Below are 24194 nucleotides of genomic sequence, written 5' to 3'. Positions count from 1 at the left end.
CCTAGAATCAGTAAAAAAAATTAATTTCTAACCAATTTAATATTAAATGATGAAATTAAAAAAATATTATTTTTTAAAATCTCGCAAAGAAAAAAAATATTAATAAAAAGAACAAGGATAAAATTTTATAGGAAAAAAACTTAAGAAGAATGAAATTATATATATAAAAATAAAATTAAAAACTTATCTCTAATAAAAAAAAAATAGAAATAAAAGAATGTGAACTAAATTTGAAAGATTAAAAAATTAAAGGGGGATGAGATTGAAAAAGAATTCTAATTTTATAAATGGTTTTAAAAAAATATTTTAAATATTGAAGTATGAAATCTAGAAAAAAAAATATCAATTTAAAGAATTAGCAAAGAAAAAAAAACCAAACAAAGAATAATAAATAAAAATATCTGAGATAGTCGGAGTCATTTTAAGACAATCAAACAATTCTACAAAAAAAAAAAGCGAACAAAACCCAATCTCTAATTGATTAATTGTTGAATGATGAAAACAGAAAAATAAATTAGATTAAACAAATGAAAGTAAAAAACCAAGTAAACCTGACACAAACCTCCTCAACCTGATTTAATATCAAAAACTTACAATCCGTGAAATACTAGTCCTAAACTCTATCAAGAAACTTAATTCTCAATCAATTTAATATTGAAGGATAAAATCATAAAAAAATATATCAATTTAAAAAAACTTGTCCAAATAAAACAAAACACAACAATTAAATAAATGAAGATTAAATTTGATAGGAAGAAAACCCAAGAAGGATGATTATATATATAAAAAACAATTTAAAAAATGAACCAAAACAAAACAAATAGAAATAAAAAGAATGAAGATCAAATTTGAAAGATAAAAAAAAATAAAAAGGGATGAAATTGAAAAAATATTCTAATTTTATAAAAACAATAATCATAAGGACATGGACCAAATGTTAAAAATAAAATAAAATTATAAGGGCTAACATGGAACTTAAGGTGGAGAGTGAGAAGAAGAAGAAAATAATGGTTGTTTAATGTTAAACCGTGATAAAATACAAAATTGTCACTAAATTAACTTAGCATTAACCAAAAAAAAAAACAATGGTAAAAAGACCAAGAAACCGTTCGGAAGATAGTTTTATTAATTTTGAACATAAAGGAAGTTAATTAATTTAACTTTAATAAAAAAAATGAAAAGTTATAAAAGCTATGGGGTTTAAGCTATCTTTTTTTTTTCCAGGTTTTTAAATAATTTAACTCTTCTAAAAAAAAAAAACTAATATATCTTCAAACAATTTGAAAATGATATTAAATCATAGTAAAAAAATCATCTCACTTTCAAATCTTGTTTCAATGGTTTTTTAGGTTAGGAGCAAAGTATTCTAAATACTATTCCAATAAATAATATTATGAGTCTAGATGTATAGTACTTTTATAGATTTTTTTAAAAATAAATCTTAATAAAATAAATTTTTTATTTTTTATGGTTTATTTTAATTTTTTTTATAATGTTTTAATATTCTATGTCTCTAACTTTTTTTTTTTTTTTTAAATTTTTATTTTTTCTTCATTTTTTTGAGTTTCTTAAAACAAAAATTTGATTTTTTGTATTAAAAATTATATTTTCTATTGGTATTCTAAAGGATATTCTTATTCAAAAAACTGATAAAAGAGCTTATGATGGAAAATATAAATAAGAGTGATTTGATGAGAGAATATTCCTAATCTTCCTCATTTGCCATCTTGGTATCCGAAATAATAGAAGGTTTTGTGCACGTGTCCACATAAGGTCACACAAGAAGTTATCAAAGCAAAAGGAAACAATGGTCATTGCGAGGCAAATCAGGTATAAAAGACACATGCCACCTTCCCATTAGATGAATTATCTAACACCTCAGCACAGTTTTCTAAAACTTTCGTACTACATTAAGTTAATTTATTATTACCACTTTTCGGATAACGTGACAGCTCGCTCTAGATAAATCCAAAAAGTAAAAGTAAAGGAAACAATTTCAAATGTGTCAAAGTTATCAATGACGGTGAGGAGGTGACACATGCAGTCAAGAGTAGGGTTAATTTTAGAGAATTTAAACCGGAAACACATGTAGTCAAGGTATTAATTTACTCTCAATTTAATATTTATAATTAATTATTTTTAAATCAGTTTAGTTAGTTTTCCCTGTCAATTTAATATTTATAATTAATTATGTTTTAATTTACTCTATTTTATCGGTTAATTGATTTTTTTAAACACTCTTACTAAATTGCTATTACCAAGGTACAAAGAAAGAATTAAGTTAGCAAAGTGTTAATACTTATGTTTTGAGTAACAAAAAGGTGAAGTGTACGGGAAGGATGTAATAGAGTTCAAAAGTCACATGAGAAACCAAAGCAGCGGCAAACGTATCTTTTAAGGCACCGTTTGTTAGTGAGATTGTACTTGTGTTTTGTTTAAATTTGAATTTTTTGTTTTTGCTAAAATTAAATTCGGTTTGTATTTTTTGGATTGTTTTGATGTGCTGATGTTAAAAATGATTTTTAAAAAATAAAAAAAATATTATTAACATGTATTTCGGCACGAAAAGCTATTTGAAAAGCAACCGCTACAACACTATCAAACACGCTCTAAGAGGGTAGGACAGGCAGACACTCGAGAAGAGAAAAAAACAGTAGTTTTTTTTTAAAAGGAGAGGAACAGTTATTGTTTGGTGAAAAAAATGGAGGAAGTTATTTCTGTTGAGCTACCAGGTCCTTCTTCTTGGAAGAAAATGGTATGTCTTTCCTTATAATTTTTCATTTTTCATTGTTATTGTTATAGTAAATACTTTCGATTTTCTTGTTTTGCTACGGTAAATTTTGTGTGCTTTTCTGTTCTTCTTTTACTTGTGGAATTAATTTAGGTGCAAAATTATGGTTTTTTTAGTAAATGTTATAGGGTTTTCTTAGTGTTTAAGTGGAATGAATTAGGTTTGGAATAGTGTTCTGTTTTAAATTCTTAGGATCATGATTTATATATATATTTAAAATTCTGGACGTAATTATGGTACTTAGGAGATTGTTCTTGAATTTTACTATATTTTTAGTTTATAGAGGTTGTAGTGTTTTAATTAGGGTTAATATTCCTTTTTTTTTTGTTCCCTTTCTTGGTTGAAAAGTCTTACCATTTTTCTATGTGATGTTTCTGCCAATTTTGGCTTTGGTTCTTAAATAATTTCCCACATTTTTTCTTAAACTATGAAGAAAGAATGAAGGGTAAGATTTCATTTTGGTGATTTTTCTCCCTTCATTTTGATGTTTTTTTTCCCTTCCCTGAAATGCAATTTTCCTGGAAACATTTGAAGTTAGAATTGCTGTTTATTGCGCTCCATGACCGACAGCTTACTTTTGCTTCAGACGCCAGAATTGACAAATTGTTGTGGTTAAGGCTATGTTTGTTGTTTGGGAGTTTTTAATAGATTTAATCCAGGTTCTAACTTTTGGGGTCCCAAATTTTTTCAGTTTAATCTCAAGTTAACTGCTGGGGTTCTTCCCCTGTACTCGATTAAGCCTTCAATTCCGATTCTAATTTGTTTTTCTTGTTTTCGCAAAAAATGAGTTAGTGATTTTGACTTGTAAGATGTTTGAAAACTCTTAGAGTGATTTAAGACGTATCTTTTTCCTAACTGGATGAAAATTATATTTTCCCCTTCTTTTTTCAAAGTGTGCTCCTGTCCTAGTTTTCTTCAGCCTCTAAAACTCCTGGATACATATATTGATTTATGAAGGTGCATATTTTGCTATTTGTTTATCTTTATGAAAGTAGATTTCTGTTTTAGGGTTTTTGTGTTTTCTTTCCTGTGGACTTTTCTGTACCTGATTAGAGGCCAAGATACAGCTGAGGTAGGTTTCAGCTTGTGGAATCTTTCAAACTTGGCAAGCAACTGTCTACTTTATCATTATCAGATGAGTAAAACTTCAATGGTCTGATTTGTTTGGATCTGATATCTGGAATGCTTTGTCTTGTTGCATTAAAAGGTCACGCTTTTAATCAGCACTTAGTATTACATTCTCAAAGAACATTTGCAAACAAAGATGGGGCATACCACAACCTACCCAGTCCCTGCCACTCAAACTCTAGCTTGGGTTGTAGTACCAAGTTCCCAACGTCCTCCTTTGCTTTCGGTCAAGTATATCCATGAGGTTTTATCTTGGGGCATGCTTGGGAACTTGCGTTATGTTTTGATGCCTGATATATCTTTTTGCTTCCATTTTTGTTAAGATCAATGATCACATTCTATCAAAACTCACCATCCTTTGTTTATCTTGGGAATTTTTATGCTTGATCTTGTATTATTAGATGAGTCTGGAGGACCCAACCTTGCAATTTGGTTTGCACTTTCTGATTCTTCATTTTTATTTGAATTTTGTGCTATTTTTAATCTATTGATTCTTCTAAGAGGCATATTTGAAATACTGGTGGGGTTTTAGGCTGGACCATGGTGTCAGATGCTAGCTCGTTTTGTTTATTCGGGTTCAAGAATTTTGGAGTTTTGTATGATTTTATAGTTACTTATCATGATGCTTTGGACTTGCATCAAATCATTTATCATAGGAATCATTTTCTGATGGCAAGGGCTGATTTTCTTCCTTTTGATTTTGTTGCTAACTTTGAAGAAATTTGTGTCAAAAACTGGTTGTCAAAACTGGTATTTGTAACCTACAAAAGAACATCCAATAAGGATATTGACACCTCCTCAAATTCATAGTATGGTGGATGGTAAAAGGGAAAATGAAGGATTATTAGGGATTGTTGATTGAGAGAGGATGTGATCTCCTATGATAATACATAGTTTGCTGTAGACTACAGCTGCGGATTGGATCCATTGAACCAGTGAAGCAGTTAGTTCATTCTCTGTAGTGTTGAATCAGCAGTCCCACTTAAATATTATTAACCAATGTTTGTCAAAAGTGCGTTAAACAAGTGTAAATGGTCCATTTCTTAGTCTGCTTTGAATTTATTATTAAATAAACTCAAAATCATCGCGGCCATAAAAAACCAGACAATTGTTCTACTCAACCGTTCATCAGATGTGTTAAATAGAAAAAAAGTCATTTTGTATCTAATGGGAGTATACCACTCTTAAATAGGACTTCTGACTGTGAACTGCTCATGGTTAGTATCATTCAATAATTTCATTGATATACTGGCAGTAAGACTATTTGATATTTTTCTACTTGCAGTTATACTGTATGTGATTGTTACATGTTTATAATCTATTTAAAACTACAACTGTGTCTTAGGTAGGATAATACTTCTCATGCTAATATTGGATTATGCCATGTCTTCTGTGTCAATGTTTCAAAGCTTTGACCTTTGATTTTGTTCTTTGAGGTTTCAAGTATAGCTTGAAGCATGCTGCAAATTATTACTATTATTTTTATGACTGAGCCTTTTCTTCTAATTGATACAACCTTTTTGTTGTTCAGCAACTCCTCTCTAGCCCTCTTTGCCCCTTTAACATAATTCTCTGGGACAATACGTGGATTCTCCCATTCAGCTGTCTCATTGATAGCATGGAGAGATACTGCAACCTTTAGGATTCATGCCTCCTTTCTTGTACTGGCATATTGTATTGCTGCTTTCGCTGAATTCTTTTGTGTGGTGTTTTTTATTTGAGGGCCATGTTTGCATTTTCCAGAGGCAAAATTAATCATTTATCAAATTATTTTGGATGGATGGTCATTTTTTAAACCACTACTTTTCTATATTCTTTCTATCCTTGTTTTGTACTCTGCATAAAATATCTTTTATTTGGAAGATATATCAAGGTTTGTGTTAGCTTGAGGAGCCAATAATGAAGTGCTTATAGAGATTTGTGTTTATGTTATAAAAAAAATTGCAATAATTTATGGTTGAGATACCAAAATCAGAAAAAAAAAGAAGAAAAGAAAGTAGAACAAGGGAATTAGTTTGAGGACACTAGTTGTGAAAACACCTTATTTGAGGACAACCTCACTTAGTGGAGTGGTAAACGAGTTTTGTGTTTCTGTAGGTTTATTGCGTATCATTATTATTGTGATTCTATGTGGGAATAATAGATGTCCTAGTTCTTTTTGGCGCTCAGATGTAATACTGTTTGTCGTGCATTCTTTAGCTGATAATGCTTTGCTAATTTAGTTCATGTGGGATAGGAGAGATGAACATCTGTGGAGCGAAGAAGAAGAGGAGCAATAGAGTTGAAAAGGTGGAATTTCAATAACATTAGAAGCCAGTAAAAAACATCACATTATGTGCTTATGTAGAGGCACCAATGCCTGGAGTCTCTAACTGATATCCATTCATTTCTTTCTAATTTGAAAATAACTAAAGTCCTGCCATCACTTTAGTTGGGTAGGGGAACTGCAGTATTAGAAGCGAGATGCAATGTTTTAGGGAAATAGTGAAGAGCTGGATTTAGTGCATAAACTGGAGATTATTTGTCTGTAATAATTGAGAATTATCATCAGTAATGAATAAACTTAGACTTTATGTTTTGTATGGTAGGTTGCATCATGAAAGGTGAAATGAGGGAGTCATTGTCTATTTCACATGAAAATCTAGATGTCCCTATACTAAAAGTACCGGAGAAGATTTGTTAGATTGTGCATACTGGTCAAATTAGAATTAGGTTTGTTCCAGAAACATTAAGGGAAGCATGACCACACAGTCAAGTGAAAGGTGATGAAAGAACAGGGGCAGTTGAGATTCCTTGAGAAAACTTCTTGTTGGAGTATTTGTTCCATGACTGCAAAAGATGATAAGAGTGACTTGCGATAATTTGCTGATGGTTATGAAGTAGGAAGATTATCTATTCTGACTGGACTCCAGGCAGAGAACGGTTATGCAGTCATGCTATTATGCCTTTTCTGATGATTTATATGTGTTTATTTAAGACAGCTGAGAATACTATGACATTAGCAAATGCCACTATCTTCTTATTTAACCTTTCTCTATTTATTTTGTTACTAGCTGAGTCATTTGATTCTGCTGAATCATATCAATTAAATATCGAGCCAATGTCATGGAGCACAGACAGGTATTAAATATTTTGTTTACAGTTCCTTGTTGTATAACTTACTGTCTTGGTTCCTTGCAGTATTTTTTCAAGAGTGTAGGCACACCAAAGAAGAATGAAACCGTGTTCATTGCTCCAAATGGGGAAGAAATTAATAACAGGAAGCAATTGCAGCAGAACCTGAAATCACACCCTGGCAATCCCTGCAGTATCTGAGTTTGATTGGGGCACTGGTGAGACCCCAAGAAGATCCGCAAGAATCAGCGAGAAGGCCATGGCAACTCCTCCTGAAAAGGAGTCCCCAAGGAAGCGAAGCCGAAAATCATGTGGTTCAAAGAAAGATGAAACGGAATCTGTTACTGAGGGTGAGGATGAAGTTCAAATGCAAGATGCAGAGGGAACTGAAACGGAAAATGCAAAGGAAGAAAAAAGAAATGATGGCACCGAAGAAACTCAGGATGAGAAAGGAGATACGGAACAAGAAGAAGATGATCAGATGAAGTCAGCAGATGCCAATATGGAAGAAACTGCAACAGAGGAAGTCAACAAGGACATAAAGTCCCAAGAGGATGCCAAGGAAACCAAGAATGGTGATGAAGGAAAAGCTAAGGAAGCCCAGCACGCACTGGAAGTTAAAGAGAAAGAACATGGAGGGGCAGCATTGAAGTACAAAGCTGCTGAAGAAGCTGGTTCCGGTGAAGTATCTGAAAATAGAAACAATAAGGTTGAAGACGTGGCCGGAAAGATGCCACAAACCGACTCAGAGAAAGAGAATGCCCCGGGTCGCAAGGGCATCCCAGATAATGCAGCGATGAATGTAGATGGTGGAGCACAGGAGAATACACATGGAACTGTCTCTGTTGCATCTGAGGGAGAGATCAAAGAGAAACTGGGTTTGCAGGAGGGCGATGCAAAGCGTAGCATTCCCATGGATGGGAAAGACAAGCCAATGGATGGAGAGATCATGGAAAATGGAAAGGTAAACCCAATGGGGCCAGCTGATGCCCCTCAGCATCCAGCTCCCCCCTTCTCTTCTAATTCAGGTGACTCGGATGTTTTGGGTGGCTTTAATGTCATTGCTAGATTTGATAATATGTTGATGTTAGATTTAAATGGATGAGATATCGCCCTACCTGTAGCCTTGACCCCACTAGAGTAGGCTGTAATTGATGCAGCTTTTGTTCGTTGCATAGATTGTGCAGGTCTCGAGATTGCAAGGCATCAATTAACCTGTATGTTCTGTGACTAGACTAAAATATTATATATGTTTGCACTGTTGTTTATTTTGTTGTCTGGCATGGTTTCAGATCCGCCTTGTTTAGAGCAGTGCCTGGAGAGACTAGGTCAACCATGCAAGTGCTAAATGACAGACTACAATGTCTGCATATTGCTTAACCTTTCTTTCATTTTCCTCTTTAGAAGAGTGGCGACTGGTCAGTACCATGGCTGTGCTGTGCTTGTTGCAACCATGTGTTGCTTTTAGATTTATGGTTACCCTTGTTGAAATTATTCTCCCCACGTTTCCACAAAAGTTTGATCCCAGACACCTGACAGGAATAGCTGAAAGATCCCTCGAAAGATCTGTCAATGGATCCCCCGAAGGGGTTCAGTCACCGACCCAAAACATTCCACACCAGTCTCAAGCTTCCAAGTTGTGACTATCTATGAGCAATGATTTCCATCAAAGCAAAATGTTTACCTGCCTTCTCTTCCACCTCCCCTCTCTAAAAAAATCGGACTCAAGAAAAGTATATATAGAAATCGGGTTTATGTTTTGTTCTTTCCTGAGAAGGAGAATAATAGCTCTGAAACTTCATCCATAAACAACCCTAGAAAAGGTATTCTTTGAAGAGAAAAGCTAAGAATCAATACCAATCCTCTCAGAATTCTCTTTCATCTTTGGACAAAGGTTAAGAATCTTCTTTCCAAATTCTTTAATCTCAAGGTTAAGAATCTTTTTATAGGGTCTTATGGCATGCCTCAAGAACAAGAATTGCATTGTCATCCAAAGGGTTTATCTTTTTGACCCTTTTGAGCTACAAAAAGGTTGGGCCATACCCACTTCTTTTCAACAAATGGAGTGCACTTTCCTTGATCATCTTTCCACCAGAATTATGGGTTTCTATTCCTTCTTTCTATGGCTCCTCCTCCTCTTCTCTGTCATTTCTTCCAATGGTACGTAGTACTCTTTACCTTTCCTCCTTGAGCTTGAGCTTGTCAGTGAATGATACAAATTATTATATTATTCTCTAACAGAGTTGATTTAGATTTCATGATATTTAGATTTCAGAATTTCTGTATCCTTAAACAATAAACAATGTTAAGGTTTTTTTACATGTTTTTTTTATTCTGGAAAAACAAGATTACACTTCTGGGATGTACTTAAAAAAACTTTCTAACTGTTTGGAATGCTGCTCTCTTCTCTTTGGAATGTGAGAGGGTGCATTGTAGGATAATGGAAAAACAACCAATAATTTTGCCCCAATTTTCAATGACACTAGTCGAACCCCTGCCTTGTATAGTGTGATCCAATTTTAATTTTCCAGTCATTTATATATAAATAAATTTTTTAGTTTGTTATATCAGTATTTTTGTAAAATGTTTTGTTCTAGTTACTATATTATTTTTTTCATTTTACAAAAAAAATAAAGTTCGAATTATAATGATATTTTATCTGCTTATAATGGCTGAGCTGTGTAATGCATGGTGCTTTTTTATTTGCTGTGTTCTGCAGTTTTCACAGTGTACGCCTTCAAGGGAACATACGGAGTAAACTATGGTAGGATAGCAGATAATTTACCGTCACCAAGCAGCGTGGTGACGCTTCTGAAAGCAGCCAAGATTAAAAATACCAGAATCTACGACGCTGACCATGAAGTCCTCAAGGCCTTCAAGGGCTCCGGCATTGGAATAATAGTTGGGCTTGGCAATCAGTATTTGAAAGAAATAGCTGTAGGAGAGGATCGCGCCATGAATTGGATAAAGGAAAACGTGCAGCCATTCCTTCCTGGAACAAATATTGCTGGAATAGCAGTGGGAAACGAGATCCTGGGAGGCGATGACCATGAATTATGGGAGGTTTTACTGCCTGCGGTTAAAAACGTTTATGATGCGCTGCGAAGGCTGGGTTTGACGAAGGTTGTCGAGGTTTCAAGCCCACATTCAGAGGCCGTCTTCACCAATTCCTTCCCACCATCAGCGTGCGTTTTCAGGGAAGATGTTTCTATATACATGAAACCACTGTTGCAGTTCTTCTCACAGACTGGCTCTCCTTTTTACATAAATGCCTACCCTTTTCTAGCCTACAAGAGTGATCCTGAGCATATTGACATAAACTATGCTCTTTTCAAATCAAATAAGGGAATTCTTGATGCAAAGACTAATCTGCATTATGATAACATGTTTGAGGCTCAGGTTGATGCAGCTTACGCTGCATTGGAAAAGGCTGGGTTTCCCAAGATGGAAGTCATCGTTTCTGAAACAGGCTGGGCTTCTCGCGGGGACGACAACGAAGCAGGTGCCAGTTTAGAAAATGCCAGGACTTACAATCGTAATCTGCGTAAACGGCTAGCTAAAAAGAAGGGAACACCGTACAGACCAAAGTTTGTGGCAAAAGCTTATATTTTTGCACTGTTCAACGAAAATTTGAAGCCCGGGCCAACTTCTGAGAGGAACTTTGGATTGTTTAAACCTGATGGAAGCATTTCTTATGATATCGGATTCACCGGGCTCAAGGAATCCTCAGGAGTTTCATCTTTTATTCATTTCAAGGTATGAGATCCCCCGTCGCCTCTTGCATTTTAGTTTCTTGATTTGCTGCATAAGTTTCTGTTTTAACGATGAAGAATTTCTTTTCATCTGACAGGTTATTGGAGCATATGGCTGGTTGGGGTCCTCCTGTGCATTGCTTCTTACAACTTGCATCACACTTGTGCTTCTAATCTCGGCTTCTTGAAAAGGCCACCAGTCTAGAATTTTCTGATGCAAGTAGTTGTAACATGCTCGATTCATTTTCTACTGTTCTGACAGTAATTCTTGAATCAATTGAAAACGGAGAATCTCACGAGACATGTATGTATATCTCCAGAAATGTATCATAAATGAAGGAATTCTTGAATAAGGAAAAAAGGGCTCTGATGTCGTTTCACCGTCTATGATTTATTTGTTATGTACATCATAATTTAGTCCTTCTGGTTTCAAAACCCTAGGTTTCTTACAACTGATACGTACGAGGTTAATCTCTTTAGCTACATATTCAAGCTACCCTGAGGTATCTTTCAACAGCCATAATAGTTAAGAAGAAAAACAACTCAACTGGCTGACATGAAGGAAGTTATAAACGGAAATAAAAACAGAGGGATGTGGTTTTGTGCTCTCCAAACAAGAGGGACTAACTGATTATCTTGTTAAGAACACTCTCTATTCCTTGTTTAGAGGATCAAACCTCCATCTTAACTCGCTAATGTGACATTGAAGATCAAATTCTCATGAGAAAATCATTTACAAAGCCATCCCTTTGAATGAACGGTTCAATTTCCTCTGCCAGCTTTTGGGTCAAAGATCCCAACTGATGCTTACGGATTTATTCTTTGATTCTTTATCAGCGGAGTTTTACCTCGGACACTCAGCTATTGCTCTTAAATCATCCATAAGTCAAAACCCAGAAAAAAGAAAAAAGTTCTCACTGGAGGGGAGGGCTTGTTTGCCATTAAAATGAGCCTGGGAAGAAAATGAGGAAAACGAAAAATCCCTCTTCGTTTCTTTGGACGGAGTGGAAATGACAGCAAGGAAATTCCCATTCTCTTTAATCTTGATTGCCATATGTTTAGACACCCAAGGTGTTATCCTTGAAGCTATGATATTATTCTGCTCAAAATATAAAATGGAGTTGTTGCTGATGAAAAATTCTTCAAAAAGAATTTTGAATGTTTTTGAAAGTGAGCTTGAAATGAGAATCAAAATAATTATGAGAAAAAAACAAACCCACAACTCTTAAAGCCCAATTAAAACAAAAGAATCCAAACGTAAAGCTCAAACCATTGTAGACCAAGAGCTTTCGAGTCAATTAATCCAGTCAGGGATTTGCTCTTTCGCATGCTCCTCCGCTGAATGACATGCTGTCCATCAACTAATATTTAAGTATCATTTGAAGCTTTATTTCCACACCGCTCCATCCAAAAACTACCTTCAGACTATCATCGCAACCTCCACAACTTAGATTTTGGAAAATGGTAAAAATTAGTAAAATAATTGCCTTTTATGTTCATAATTTGGTGCATTAGTATTAGAGGTCACTAGCTAGGAGTAAATGCACTTGTTATTTCTTGGATAGAATCCCAAATTAATTTACAATACAAGAGAAGAAGGCTTTGGTGTTGTGAATATGTTTTTTTTAGTATGATAAAAGCTTCTAATTAAAAATTGGAAAGATGATTTTTGCGAACTCATAAATCATAGAAAAAGTTGCTAACGCTAATAAAAAGTTAAAATAGAAAATTGATCTTTATTATAAGAAACAAAATATAGATTCACATGTAAATATTTGACCTCGTAATAAAAGTAATTCCTCAATTTTTTTTATTTAATTGTGTGGCAATAAAAATAGATGTTTGTAAAAAATATAATTATTTAAATTTTAGAGAGAAAAAAGTTTTATAGTTGAAATTCTATTTTCTTATAATTTTATTTAAAAAAAAATTAACTTCTTTATTAGAAATATGGTTTATTGAATAAAAAATAAAGGGAATCTAAGTGCTCATGAGGCAATTATTGAATACTTATTTTTTAAAAAGCAATAGTTAAATATACATTTAAATGTTCATGAGGTAATTTGTTTTTTAAAAAATAAGTATTTTATGTTCATATATAATTATTAAAAACATAAATGTTAATACTATCATAAAAAAAACTATAATATTATTTGAAAACTATGCCATTTTTTAATAATTATTTAAAGTCAATTCTATTAAAAAAAAATATTAAAGAAAAGAGTGGATGAACCCCAATTGTTTTTTAAAGAATTATTATGGATGACACTTTGTCCATCTGCAACACTTCCCAACCATCTTAGGCTCGAAGCTAGTTCTTTGATCGAAAAATTAGGATCTAAGTTTTTAGAACATTTACAAAATCTAAAAAATCAAATCTCAATCAAAACTCAAAATCAAACCAAATATTAACAGAAAATTAGAGTCTCGATTTACCTTGTTGAGCATTTTTGAAGGCATAAATCACTTTTATTAAGTTACTCTCTTAAAAATAAATTTAAGGACACCAAACTCGCAGTTACCAGTGACCAAAATTTAGAAATCCGAGAATTTTTGTTCCCAACAACTTTCTCTTTCTTCTCTAGACATTCAACGACTAAAATGTAAAATAAAAATACAAATTGAAACATAAACTGTTGAAAGAAAGGGATGACATATTAAAACAAGTGAAATTTGAGTATTCAAAATTGAATATTTATGTGCCATTCGAGCAACAAAAGCATAAAAAGGTGTAGGTTTTTTTTTTTTTTTTTTTAATATCAACTTTGATCTTTAATTTTAGATTTAAGAATAATATAAATTTAATTTTTGTATGATTGGTCTCTAATTCAAAGTTATAATATTTAACAATAAATTAGGCATATGAGAATATGAAAATTGAATCGGAAAACAACAAATAGAACCATGTTTTTCTTGTGATGATGTAATTAAAAATAAATAAAATTTAATAATCGAAATGAAAAAAATAAGAGAAATTCCAAAGATCAAAAGGGGAAAACACTATAGTAAATTAACACTATTTTTCCCAAATCATTATATTATGCTAATGTTAATAATCTCCTTATGTACAAAGAATTTTGGTCAAGAGATAACTTTGATAAGTGTGATGAGTTTTTGTTACTTGAATTCCTTTTCTTTTTTACTTCAATTTAAGTTGAATTTTCTAAAAAAATCTTATATTACATTTGATTGATGATTTTTTTTTAAAAAAAAATAGTTGGGTTTGGTTTAGATTTTTTTTCCCTCTATAATATTGAGGAGAGAGAGTGTGATGTAAGTCTCATAATTACATAGTCACACAATCCACAACAAGATTATGAACGAATTTTGAAAAACCAAAACATGTCTAATATGAATGTGACATAATAAAAACATGTCCCAAAACATAAACACTATCAAAATAAAAGCCCTCATCCTACAAATACCAATTTTTGAATGAAAAGTATAAAGAAAATACCATGAAGCCAGTTAATCTTTGATAAGTCAATTTAATTTGTTAGAGAACAAAATAATGTGAGAATCTCTCTCATACAAGCTAAATAAATTCAACAACAATAGTATTATTAAGTCTGAATATTTTTTCACTACAATTGAAAAATAAAAAGAGTACTATAAAGAATTTTTTATAGTACTCTTAAAAAAATAAAAGCCCTAATGGATCTACCATTGTGGTCCAAATTAATCCACTTATAAAAATGACCTAAAACCTACATTAATAAACTTGAAAGTATGAACCTAAATAAGTCTTGGATCTTATCTAATTAATCAAACCAAAAGGCATTATGAACTATTGTAGCGCTTTGTCTATTGATCACAAGTTTAAGGCTTAAACAAGCTTTATTTATTCTTTTTATATTGTCCAAAACTAACCCATTACATGTCTGGATTGATTGAGTTAAAAATAAAAAATAAAAAACTCTTTGTTGATGAATTTATTAAAATAGTAATAACAACTTCGATCAATTTAAGTAATATATTATTGAAATCAAGTTGACCTAAAATTTAATAAAATATAGTTATACGTGTCTAGTATCTTCTTAATAAAATTTTAGTTTGATCCGATAAATGATTTGGGAGATATTCCTGATCTTGCAAAACTAATATAACTTATTAATATATTTTTTTTGAAAAAAAGTTAACTCTCATTTCTTATTTTTTCCCGACCTCTTTCATGAAAATGAAGTTATGTTTAATTTATATTTCTTTTCTCACTCTTCGTTCTTATTCCTACTTCATTCGAATGAGATTAGAATAAAAATATTATTTTTTAATATTTGTAGTCCTTGTTATCAAATATAAATATCTTATTAGAGAGGCCATATTTTTACGAATTGCCCTCGTATCTCCATCAAGAAAGTGTCAAAGAGCACAAAAGGAGTAATTTCAAAACAGCGCTAGGAAGGAACAAGTTGTGAAGGCTCGCCACCACCTAACACATAGGAGGAACAAGACTTGGTTGCCAGCGTCTCTCAAGGTCTCCCTTGTAAGAAGAAAATAAAGTCATCTAACTATATATATTTATTTTGACTTGTGGAATGAGCTACGCAATATTCAACTTCCAAGCATTCTGGATCTTCTTACTTGGAACATTCAAATTAAAGCCTAATTTATTGACTTCAAAGCAATTGAACAATATTTTCCGCCAAGAACTTAAATGCTCTGGTGTAGTTTTCTTCAAGAACGTAAATGCGGGGCACGGGTCAAGAAAATAAAATAAAATCATATAATCAAAGTTGTATAGTAATATTGTATTTTAGCTTGATGTTTTGTCCTCATTAAATATTTCTCTTGAGAAATAGAAAAAAAAAAAAAAGTTTAAAAATTCTGCGTGAACCCTTTTTCTCAATCAAAGTGGACCCTGCGTGCATGCAAATGTTCAAGGAAGACCGGCTTCTTCGCTTGCCATCTCGCAACCCGCGTTTTGTTGGGCCCGATCGAGCAGCAGTGTAATCCCCTTGTCTATATATGCTTCGCACTAGATCTTCTGTGACCATAACATTTGAATATTGCAAGCACAATAGCCAACAAACTTGCTGAAATATCTATAGTGAGGAATTGAACATCATATTATATTGGGCTTCAGAGAGCAATGGCGGTGTTTAATATTGGTGTAACATTTGGTTTTGCCATGATGGTTCTGTTTCAACGCTCTGTGGCACAAACAGTGCATGTGGTCGGAGACAGCATCGGTTGGACTGTTCCACAGGCCGGTGGTGCTCAGGCATACATTACCTGGGCTAGTGGCAAGAACTTCATGGTTGGTGATACCCTAAGTAAGTGCATGTCCTCGATCTTCTCTCGTCTCGGTATCTATCATGATGATTTAAATATTCCGAGACCTGATGTGTTGTTTTGTTCTTAGTACGATCAAATTATATAGTTATAAATCATCATCATCATCATCATCTTAATTTGTTTTCCTTTTCTTCTTCCTTTCAGCTTTTAATTTCACCACCAACAATCACGATGTTCTCCGAGTTCAAAAAGAATCCTTTGATGCATGCACATCTTCATACTCTATTGGAGACGTAATTTCTACTGGTCCTGTTAACATTACCCTTGATTCTACTGGAGAGCACTACTATATCTGTACTATTGGCGGGCATTGTCAATCTGGACAGAAGCTAGCTATCACTGTATCATCACGCACAACAGGCGCATCACCACCCTCCACCACCCCACCTCCACCGCCAAGTCCTACAGCTACTCCTCCAGTACCGTCTTCAAATAATACCTCGGATGGTTGTGTTCCAACACCAGCACCAAGCCCCACAACTATCCCTTCTCCACCTGGTTCATCGTCTTCTAATGTCTTGGCAAGTTTCTTGATGACCATGCTAGCTGCTATCGTTGGTTTGGTGTTTTAAGATTATGGAGAGGGACTTTTATATAGTTAATGCTTTTGATTAATTATTTTTTATGTTTATTTTGGCATTGTTATCTAGTTTATCGTTTTCCATTATCAATAAAAGTGGTGATTTATTTATAGTGTATGTATTCTGTCTTTTATTTAGTATTACAATAAAGTTATTACTTTTCCTAGATATTTCTATATGGAGTCCATAACTTTGGGATAATTGCTTTTAACGGGGTAATTCTAGTTTCATGATCAGGATTATAGATGTGAAAGATTAGCTCGGGTTGATTTTGGTATTTTTTTTAAAAGCATTTTTTAATATATCTTTCACTTTGTTATTTATAGGATCATCTCAATTTCATATCATAAGTCATGTGTTTGATTTGTTCATCCAAGTTGGTTGTCAGGTTTGCCCGAAGCTTTTTTTATATATGTTTTCATCATATCAACTAGTGCCCATCCATTACTTATATTGTTCTCATGTGTTTGGCTTTTCATAATATTTTTTATGGTGCATGTTTATTCAGTTATTTTTATTTGTATTTATCGTTTAAGCAATGAGTTTTTTAATGTCGATTTATCTTTATTTATTTAAATAAAACAATTTAGTAAATATAATCGGGTAAATAAATGATTATCGATTTATTTAATTGAATGATTACATAGGCTTTTTAAATGATACTTTTAATTTTTCATATAAAAAATACATTGGAGCAAACCCCATGCATGGTATTTGTTTTCTTAAAAAAATATAACTTGCATGCCAAATTCATGGATTTAATGTTTTTTAGTTTTTTTTTTCTTTACACTGTTTTTTGGGGAAAAAAAATTATTCTTTACACTTGGCCTATTTATACCATTCTTTTTTTTCATTTTTTATTATTATTTTATAATTTTTTTTTAATTTTATTCCTTACACTTTTGTTTTTAGATTTATTCTACACAGACTAGGAAAATGATGTTTCACTATAGAAATTGCAACATTGTTCTGTTTTTCGGCTACGTTAAAAATTAGCTTGAGATCTTACATATTTTTATTGATGCATATGATCTTTATTATATTTTATTATATGTAAGTATTGACTTTGTGATTCACTGTTATATTTTTTACTTGATGTAAAAATACACGTTAATAACATCTGTACATTATTTTTTTTGCGTTGGAAAAAAAATTATTTGACTTATAGCTCGATAAGTTAAATAAATGTGTTAACACTTTGTTTTTTGTATTAATTGACACAAATAGTTCTTATCGGCCTTTTGATTTATGATTAAAATTTTAATTTTTTTTTGAAAAGCTTGTATATTTTTTTTTGGTTTTTTTTTCCAAAAACCTTTATCTAATTTACAACTCATCGCGGGTCACATAACTATTATGATAGGAATCGTTAGCATATGAAACATGCTAATTAAGATGTTATATAAACCTTCATGATATCCTATAAAATTAAGTTACTTTTAATGGTTTGCTAAAAACTATTTAAAACGAGTGATACTATTTTCACTTTATAATTTTATTCATTTCACTTCATGTTTTTATGGACCGATGAAAGTAATATTCTTCCATGACTTGATTTCATTATAAGTAATGTTACATGACATTATTTTATAAATTATAAAACAAACATTATTAGCTTATAACATATCTTCTAACACTAAATATAATAATAAAAAAATATAAATTATTTGTGATATTCTTTGTCCAAAATAATCTAGAGGTTTTAAATTAACAAAAGCTAATTGGTGAGAGAAAAATAATGTTTATTTTGAGATGATTCACTACTCATTGGAATAATTTATTTATTATTTTACCATTTCAAAAAAAAAAATTCAATGAACTGGCTATTGAGGGTAATATGGCTTTTTCTCAAGGTCCATGGTCATTCTCAGATTGATCAAGGATAACTCGGTCTTTTCACATTTTTAAAAGATAGTAAAATAACTCAATTACACTTCAAAGAAAAATTTATTTAACTAATGTCTAGGAGCGTTTTTTAATTTTCATCCTAATTTCTTAGTTTAATCATGTTGGACGAGGGGCAGTTTGGCATTTTAATAAAAATAAAATATTTAGAAACCAAAAATGGTTGGTGCGTGCATTATTTGTGTCAGCATATCCATCTCTCCACCATGTTCAAGGAAGCAACGTGTGAGGCGAATTATGGCAACCAAAGACGGCTTCCCTTCATTTTATTGGGATCATCTCGACAAACCCTCCATTATTAGGATGCATGTGTAGCTTACTGACCTTTGATTCAGTATCAGTGATCTTTTTTCTCCTTTTCTTCTCTCTTTTCTTCTTAATTTCCATGTTTGACTCTCTAAATTTTTAAAGCAACCCTTCAATTTATTTTTTATTCATATTTGGTCGATGTTCAATTGATTACAATTTATTTTATTTAAAAGCATATATAGAATTAGATTTAATTTTCTATTTTTATCCTCTTTTAATTTTTTTTATCTGTCATATTTGGTTCCTCTTCTTTTGATTTTTATTTGTTTTATTTGAGATAAGTTTTTTAAAAAGATTTATTTATGTCTTCATCCTTCTTTAATTTTTTTTATTAGATTTGATAATTATTCTTTTGATTGCTATTTTTTTTACTTTTTGCAAATGCTTTAAATTGGTTTTTTTTTTTTCATCCTTCAATATTAAATGGGTTGGGAATTGAGCTTTTTGAATAAGTCAAGACCTAGTATTTCACAGGTTGCTAGTTTGGTATAATAACCCAAGTTTAGAAGATTCACTCGGGGTTGCTTCCCCCTTCCTTTTTCAAGATCTTATTTTTTTCAATTTCATCCTTCATTTATTTAATTTGATATTAGGCTCCATTAATTTTTTTTATTTGCTTTCTATAGTATTTTTCTCTAATCTTGAAAATGACTCGAATTATCTTACGTCTTTTTATTTGTTATTTTTTGTTAAATTTACCTATTTTTTAAAAAATTGTTTTTGAATTAAATTAAATTAATTGATTAAATATAAGCATGAGATGCTTACTTCATACTATTTTATTTGGTTTACTTTCTGGGTCATTGCTTTTGCAGCGCATGTGGCCTTTTTCAGTGTCATCGCGTAACATTTCACAATGGCGTTAGAGCTATCTTGGTGAGCTCTTTCTAGTGATGAGGCGTTGTTCATGGCGAAATGATGATGAGTCTATGTTGAGCTTTTCTTTCTTTTCCTTCCTAGTATTATATTGACAACTTATTTTTTATAGTTAATTACTACCAATTTTGTAAAAGCAAAACATTGTCAATAGTATTATCAAAACACCAATTGATATAAATGTATATTTTTTCAAGAATAGAGGTAAGATAATAAACCAATTAGAATATTCTTGAATAATTAGAAGCCTAATGTACGCTATGAACTACATAAAGCTTAATATTGCTTACTTAGTTAATAGACTGAGTATATTTACAAGTAATCCAATTATGAGTCATTATAAGGCAATAAAAAGGATACTTAAGTATTTGAGTTATACCTTAGACTATAGGCTACACTATACTAGTTATCCAACAATAATAGAAGAGTACAGTAATGCTAATTGAATATCCGACACTAAGGATTTAAAATCCATAAGTAGATATATATTCACATTTGATGTAATATATGTGTAATAAAAATCCTCCAAATAAACATATACCATGATGCAATAAGAGTTTATTGTTATTGATAAAGTTGGAGATGAAGATGAACGGATTCAAAGTTTCTTAGAGGATATTCCATTTTATTCAAAACCAATGTTAGTTATTTAAGTCCACTGTGATAATCAGTCGCCAAATGGAAGGTCATAAAAAAATTTTATAATAGGAAGTCTTGACATATATGTTGTAGACATAATATATCGTTAAACATTTGCTCTCAAATGAAATTATTTTCATTAACTATGTAAAATCAAAGAAAAATATTGCAAATTTGCTAACCAAAGATTTGTCGGGTGAGCTTGTGTATAATTTATTGAGGAGGATGAGCTTAAATCCTTTAAATGATGAAAGAGTGTAATGATGATAACTATACCTAGTTGATTAGAGATCACAAGATCTAGGTTCAAATGCAAAACTAAGACATATAACATTCTCGGTACCACTATAAAATTATTATTTATTGCTTATTCCTATGATGACATAAGTGCTAGTTGAAATGTGATAAAAGGTGAGCTGAACTTTTAATAATTTTTATATCTTAGTACACCAAATAAAATATAGTAGAATATTCTTAATGAAAAATTACCTATACGAGTGAGAAATGTAGTTGTTTATTTGGAATTACAATAAATGTTGAATTCTTTAAAGCACTTGTGAATTCAAGAGTTGTTTAGAGACAAAATACGCACAACAATTAAAACCAAAGAAAATCTTTAGGTAGAGAATTTTGTGAGTACTATTGTATTGGTTTGCACAAAAGGATAAATAGTTCAAGACATCGTGTTCACTATGCAGTAGAGTAAATCTGATAGTATTTCACCAAGAAAGATTTAAAGCCAAAAGTTACCTATCTTGATGTAGTAATCTATCAAATTAGTATCTTCAATAAATTTTTGAGTTGTTTTTAAATTGGCAAGATAATTTACATTCATATAGATAATTGTTGGAAATTTATTTTAACTAACATTATTTAAACAAATTATAGGTGAATGAAAAATTAATCTTAAATAACTACTAGTTTTTCTAGATTTAATTCTTGATTTATGGTGGCTAATTAATGGTTGATAATGGTGAGAATTAATTTTCAACTTCACTACAAAAAGAAGGGTGAAAGAAGAGTTTCCAACTTGAATTTTTTAGATTTTTACATATTCTTCCTAACCATATATTTATTGTTTTCTTCTAATTTTAAGAATTAGTTTTTCTTCTAAATTTAGAGTTTAATTTTATCTCTTTAAGATAATCAAGTTTTATATTTTTGGGTTCAAATATTTTGTTTAAAAGTACATCTAAACCGAGATAGTGTTGTTGGAATCTTGAGGGTCATTTTATAAATATCATAATTGCACAAATGACAAAGCAATAAAATCTTAAAGACAAATAATTTATTATTAACAACAACAAAAAATTTATTATTTTAAAATGTTTCAGCAAGTTAATACCCTCAAATATTTTAATTTAAATATAAGTATTTTTATTATTAGTATGCATACTATAACTTTGAATTAATAATAATTGTAAGTTTGAATTTATTCTTAGTATGAATGCTAGTGTTACATTATTATATTTGTGTTATATACATGTTTGCTATAAACTATTATTTTACATATAGATTTAAACATACATGAACTACAAACTTTATATATCATGTCTTATTATAATAAACTAAACATCATCACGCTCATTTAAAGTAATATATTTATAAACTTTGAATCTCCGTAAACATCCTGTTTACATCATATGCTATTTTATAGGCGACCTGCAATTGTCATATGATGGGAAGGGGAAGTCTATAAATATCATGAAATCTTCTCAATATAGTAGTTGGTTCTCAATCCCCATGTCTCTTTCGATGTTTTAAACTAGCAAGTGTTGTTATAATATGATATCAACTATATAGTAAAAAAGTTCTACATTTCTTGATGAAGAGAGACGGGCCCACTTGTTATACAGTAGATGAGATTACAAAGACTTTCTAATCATCGGTGGTTGGGTGCCCGTCAACAGCATCATCACCGGTAATCTGATCAAGAATCAAAACCAGCCCCATAGCAAATGCCCCGTCAAAACCAGGCTTAAGGCACAAGGAGAAGACGTCCTTGCCAAGCAGCACATTAGTGGAGGCATCTACTTTGCGTCTGATCTCAGCCATTGATTCCTTCTCTGCATTGAATATGGTGCATGATCTGTTCGCGAAGGATCCTTCTATCTGGTACTCCGCACCTGGTTTCCCATAGACTTCCACCGTCACGCTACAGCGTCCGATTATGGATGATCTACGCACGCTAAAGATCGGTCTGTTGCCGTCCGTTCCTTCACCTATGTACCCTTCCCACCTTTGATGCAGGCTCGGCCTCTGTGCGTACCATGTGATTGACAGATCAGAAATACTTCTAGTATATTTTCGAGTATAATTACGATAATTATACGTCATGTATGTATGTAACGAAAAGTGTGTATTTTGTGTAAGTTTTATTCCAAAGCCACCTCCTTTACTTACGAATTAGACACAATTATAACCGGCAAGTTAATTTCTTTCAGGCGGTTAACTCACCGGGTTGACTCGGTATCAGTCAGGCTAGAAATCAGACGTTACATTTAAATCTAAAATCCAATAGAATCACATTAATTAATTGAACGAACACAATCCAATTAGGCATTCACCATTTTTTTCTTTTTTCTTTTTTTTTAAAATAAGTTTTAGAAAATGTTCAACCAGATCCGTAAAGCTCAATAACTCACAAGTTAATCGGGCCGATTAAACAGTGTAGAGAGAGATGACAAGCTGAGTGAACTCGTTCATACAGATATATACAGGGGGGGAGAGGAGTACCTTTCTTCTGACAGTGAGAAGACAGCGGCCATGGGCGTCCATGAGAACGATTTCGCCCTGATCACGAGTGTCAGGCCCATACGATTCAACTCGGAACACTAACTCACCTTTGCAATCATAGACAGTGAAGCCATCATTAGCGAAAAACAGACAAGTTTTAAGCACTGTGAGGAGCTTCTCCTCTTCGTAGATAAACCCATCATCCACGACCAAGCCTCCCTTCATTTCTCTCTTCTGGATTCTTATATTCAATTCGAAGATGATCTCTATAAAACAGGTTGACTATCTTAAAAGTCAGGTCAGGTTCTGTACAGTAAATGTTACGGGCGCTCAAGAAATGAGAGATGCTGTCAACGTTATAGGCACGGAGAGGGAGAGGGGGGGAGAGAGAGGGAGAGAGGGAGAGAGAGAGGGACTTGAGGTGAGCCTTGAGGGATGTGATGGATTGTGCAATATAATAAATAATATCTCGTCGCAAACGCTTTTTAACATCATTGCGGAAGTAGGGGAGAGTTAATTACATTTTGGCCCCTCATATTTATTAAAAATAAATAATTAGTCCCTCTTATATCAAAAGCTATAGAAAAGCTCCTTGACTAGAATTAATCATGCTCAATTTACTAGTTTCTTATTATATATATCGTAAAAATAAGTTATAGGAGAACATGAAATTGATGAAACAGCAGGATTAAATAAAATTTAGGGATTGAATATATAATATTTGAAATTAACAGGTTGTCTCAAACTCTAAGAATTAAATTGATTTCATATAGTTAAATCAATTTTTGTGTTTGAAACTCTCTGTTTAAAGTATTTATTATAACTTCAAATGAAGTTTAATTAACAAATAATGACTAAAAAACAAATAAGAGGGGAGACACTTTTGAGTTACTCAAGGAATTCAATTCTAATTGACATATTATAGTGGAGTGTCGTTTTTTTTCTCAATATTCCAATGAAAAAACTTTGATCGAATTTTTTTTAACAAATTTATTTTTATAATATATTTCAATAAATATTTAATAAACAATTACTATGACATATGTCTATTGATGAATTCTTTAAAAT

General features: G+C 31.8%; 3 protein-coding genes across 9 annotated transcripts; 2 read left to right on the top strand and 1 right to left on the bottom strand.

Moving 5' to 3' along the window:
- The first annotated feature begins 2578 nt into the window (after positions 1-2578).
- Positions 2579-11172, top strand: LOC118042580 (glucan endo-1,3-beta-glucosidase 14). Of its 7 annotated transcripts, none has more exons than XM_035050291.2 (6): positions 2579-2755; positions 6156-6208; positions 7100-7997; positions 8983-9193; positions 9753-10789; positions 10884-11172. In XM_035050291.2, exons 3-6 carry the CDS (start codon positions 7293-7295, stop codon positions 10971-10973), a joined length of 2043 nt encoding a protein of 680 aa, XP_034906182.1. In that variant the 5' UTR covers positions 2579-2755; positions 6156-6208; positions 7100-7292; the 3' UTR covers positions 10974-11172. The 7 variants fall into 7 exon arrangements, with proteins under 7 accessions (XP_034906182.1, XP_073260736.1, XP_034906179.1 ...); XM_073404635.1 differs by having other exon boundaries at positions 6973-7997; XM_035050288.2 differs by lacking the exon at positions 6156-6208.
- A 4626-nt stretch (positions 11173-15798) lies between these two features.
- On the top strand, positions 15799-16784 carry LOC118042581 (cucumber peeling cupredoxin). Its single transcript, XM_035050294.2, has 2 exons — positions 15799-16058; positions 16225-16784. Exons 1-2 carry the CDS (start codon positions 15875-15877, stop codon positions 16650-16652), a joined length of 612 nt encoding a protein of 203 aa, XP_034906185.1. The 5' UTR covers positions 15799-15874; the 3' UTR covers positions 16653-16784.
- A 5177-nt stretch (positions 16785-21961) lies between these two features.
- LOC118042582 (protein LURP-one-related 5) lies at positions 21962-23562 on the bottom strand. Its single transcript, XM_035050295.2, has 2 exons — positions 23127-23562; positions 21962-22649 (listed from the first exon to the last, which is right to left on the bottom strand). Exons 1-2 carry the CDS (start codon positions 23349-23351, stop codon positions 22269-22271), a joined length of 606 nt encoding a protein of 201 aa, XP_034906186.1. The 5' UTR covers positions 23352-23562; the 3' UTR covers positions 21962-22268.
- Positions 23563-24194: the final 632 nt, after the last annotated feature.

The sequence above is a fragment of the Populus alba genome, chromosome 1, assembly GCF_005239225.2.
Source record: "Populus alba chromosome 1, ASM523922v2, whole genome shotgun sequence".
Lineage (NCBI taxonomy): Eukaryota > Viridiplantae > Streptophyta > Magnoliopsida > Malpighiales > Salicaceae > Populus > Populus alba.
Note: the sequence above shows the minus strand (reverse complement) of the source record. Positions and strands in the feature narration are given on the sequence as shown.

Excerpts from the sequence above, each read along its gene's own strand:
- LOC118042580 (XM_035050288.2), top strand. The coding sequence starts at position 7,293 with ATGGCAACTCCTCCTGAAAAGGAGTCCCCAAGGAAGCGAAGCCGAAAA. Across the intron at positions 7,998-8,982 it reads AGATCATGGAAAATGGAAAG|GGTCTTATGGCATGCCTCAA; the intron begins GTAAACCCAATG and ends ATCTTTTTATAG. Across the intron at positions 9,194-9,752 it reads CTCTGTCATTTCTTCCAATG|TTTTCACAGTGTACGCCTTC; the intron begins GTACGTAGTACT and ends TGTGTTCTGCAG.
- LOC118042581 (XM_035050294.2), top strand. The coding sequence starts at position 15,875 with ATGGCGGTGTTTAATATTGGTGTAACATTTGGTTTTGCCATGATGGTT. Across the intron at positions 16,059-16,224 it reads CATGGTTGGTGATACCCTAA|CTTTTAATTTCACCACCAAC; the intron begins GTAAGTGCATGT and ends TCTTCCTTTCAG.
- LOC118042582 (XM_035050295.2), bottom strand. The coding sequence starts at position 23,351 with ATGAAGGGAGGCTTGGTCGTGGATGATGGGTTTATCTACGAAGAGGAG. Across the intron at positions 22,650-23,126 it reads TTCTCACTGTCAGAAGAAAG|AGGCCGAGCCTGCATCAAAG; the intron begins GTACTCCTCTCC and ends TGGTACGCACAG.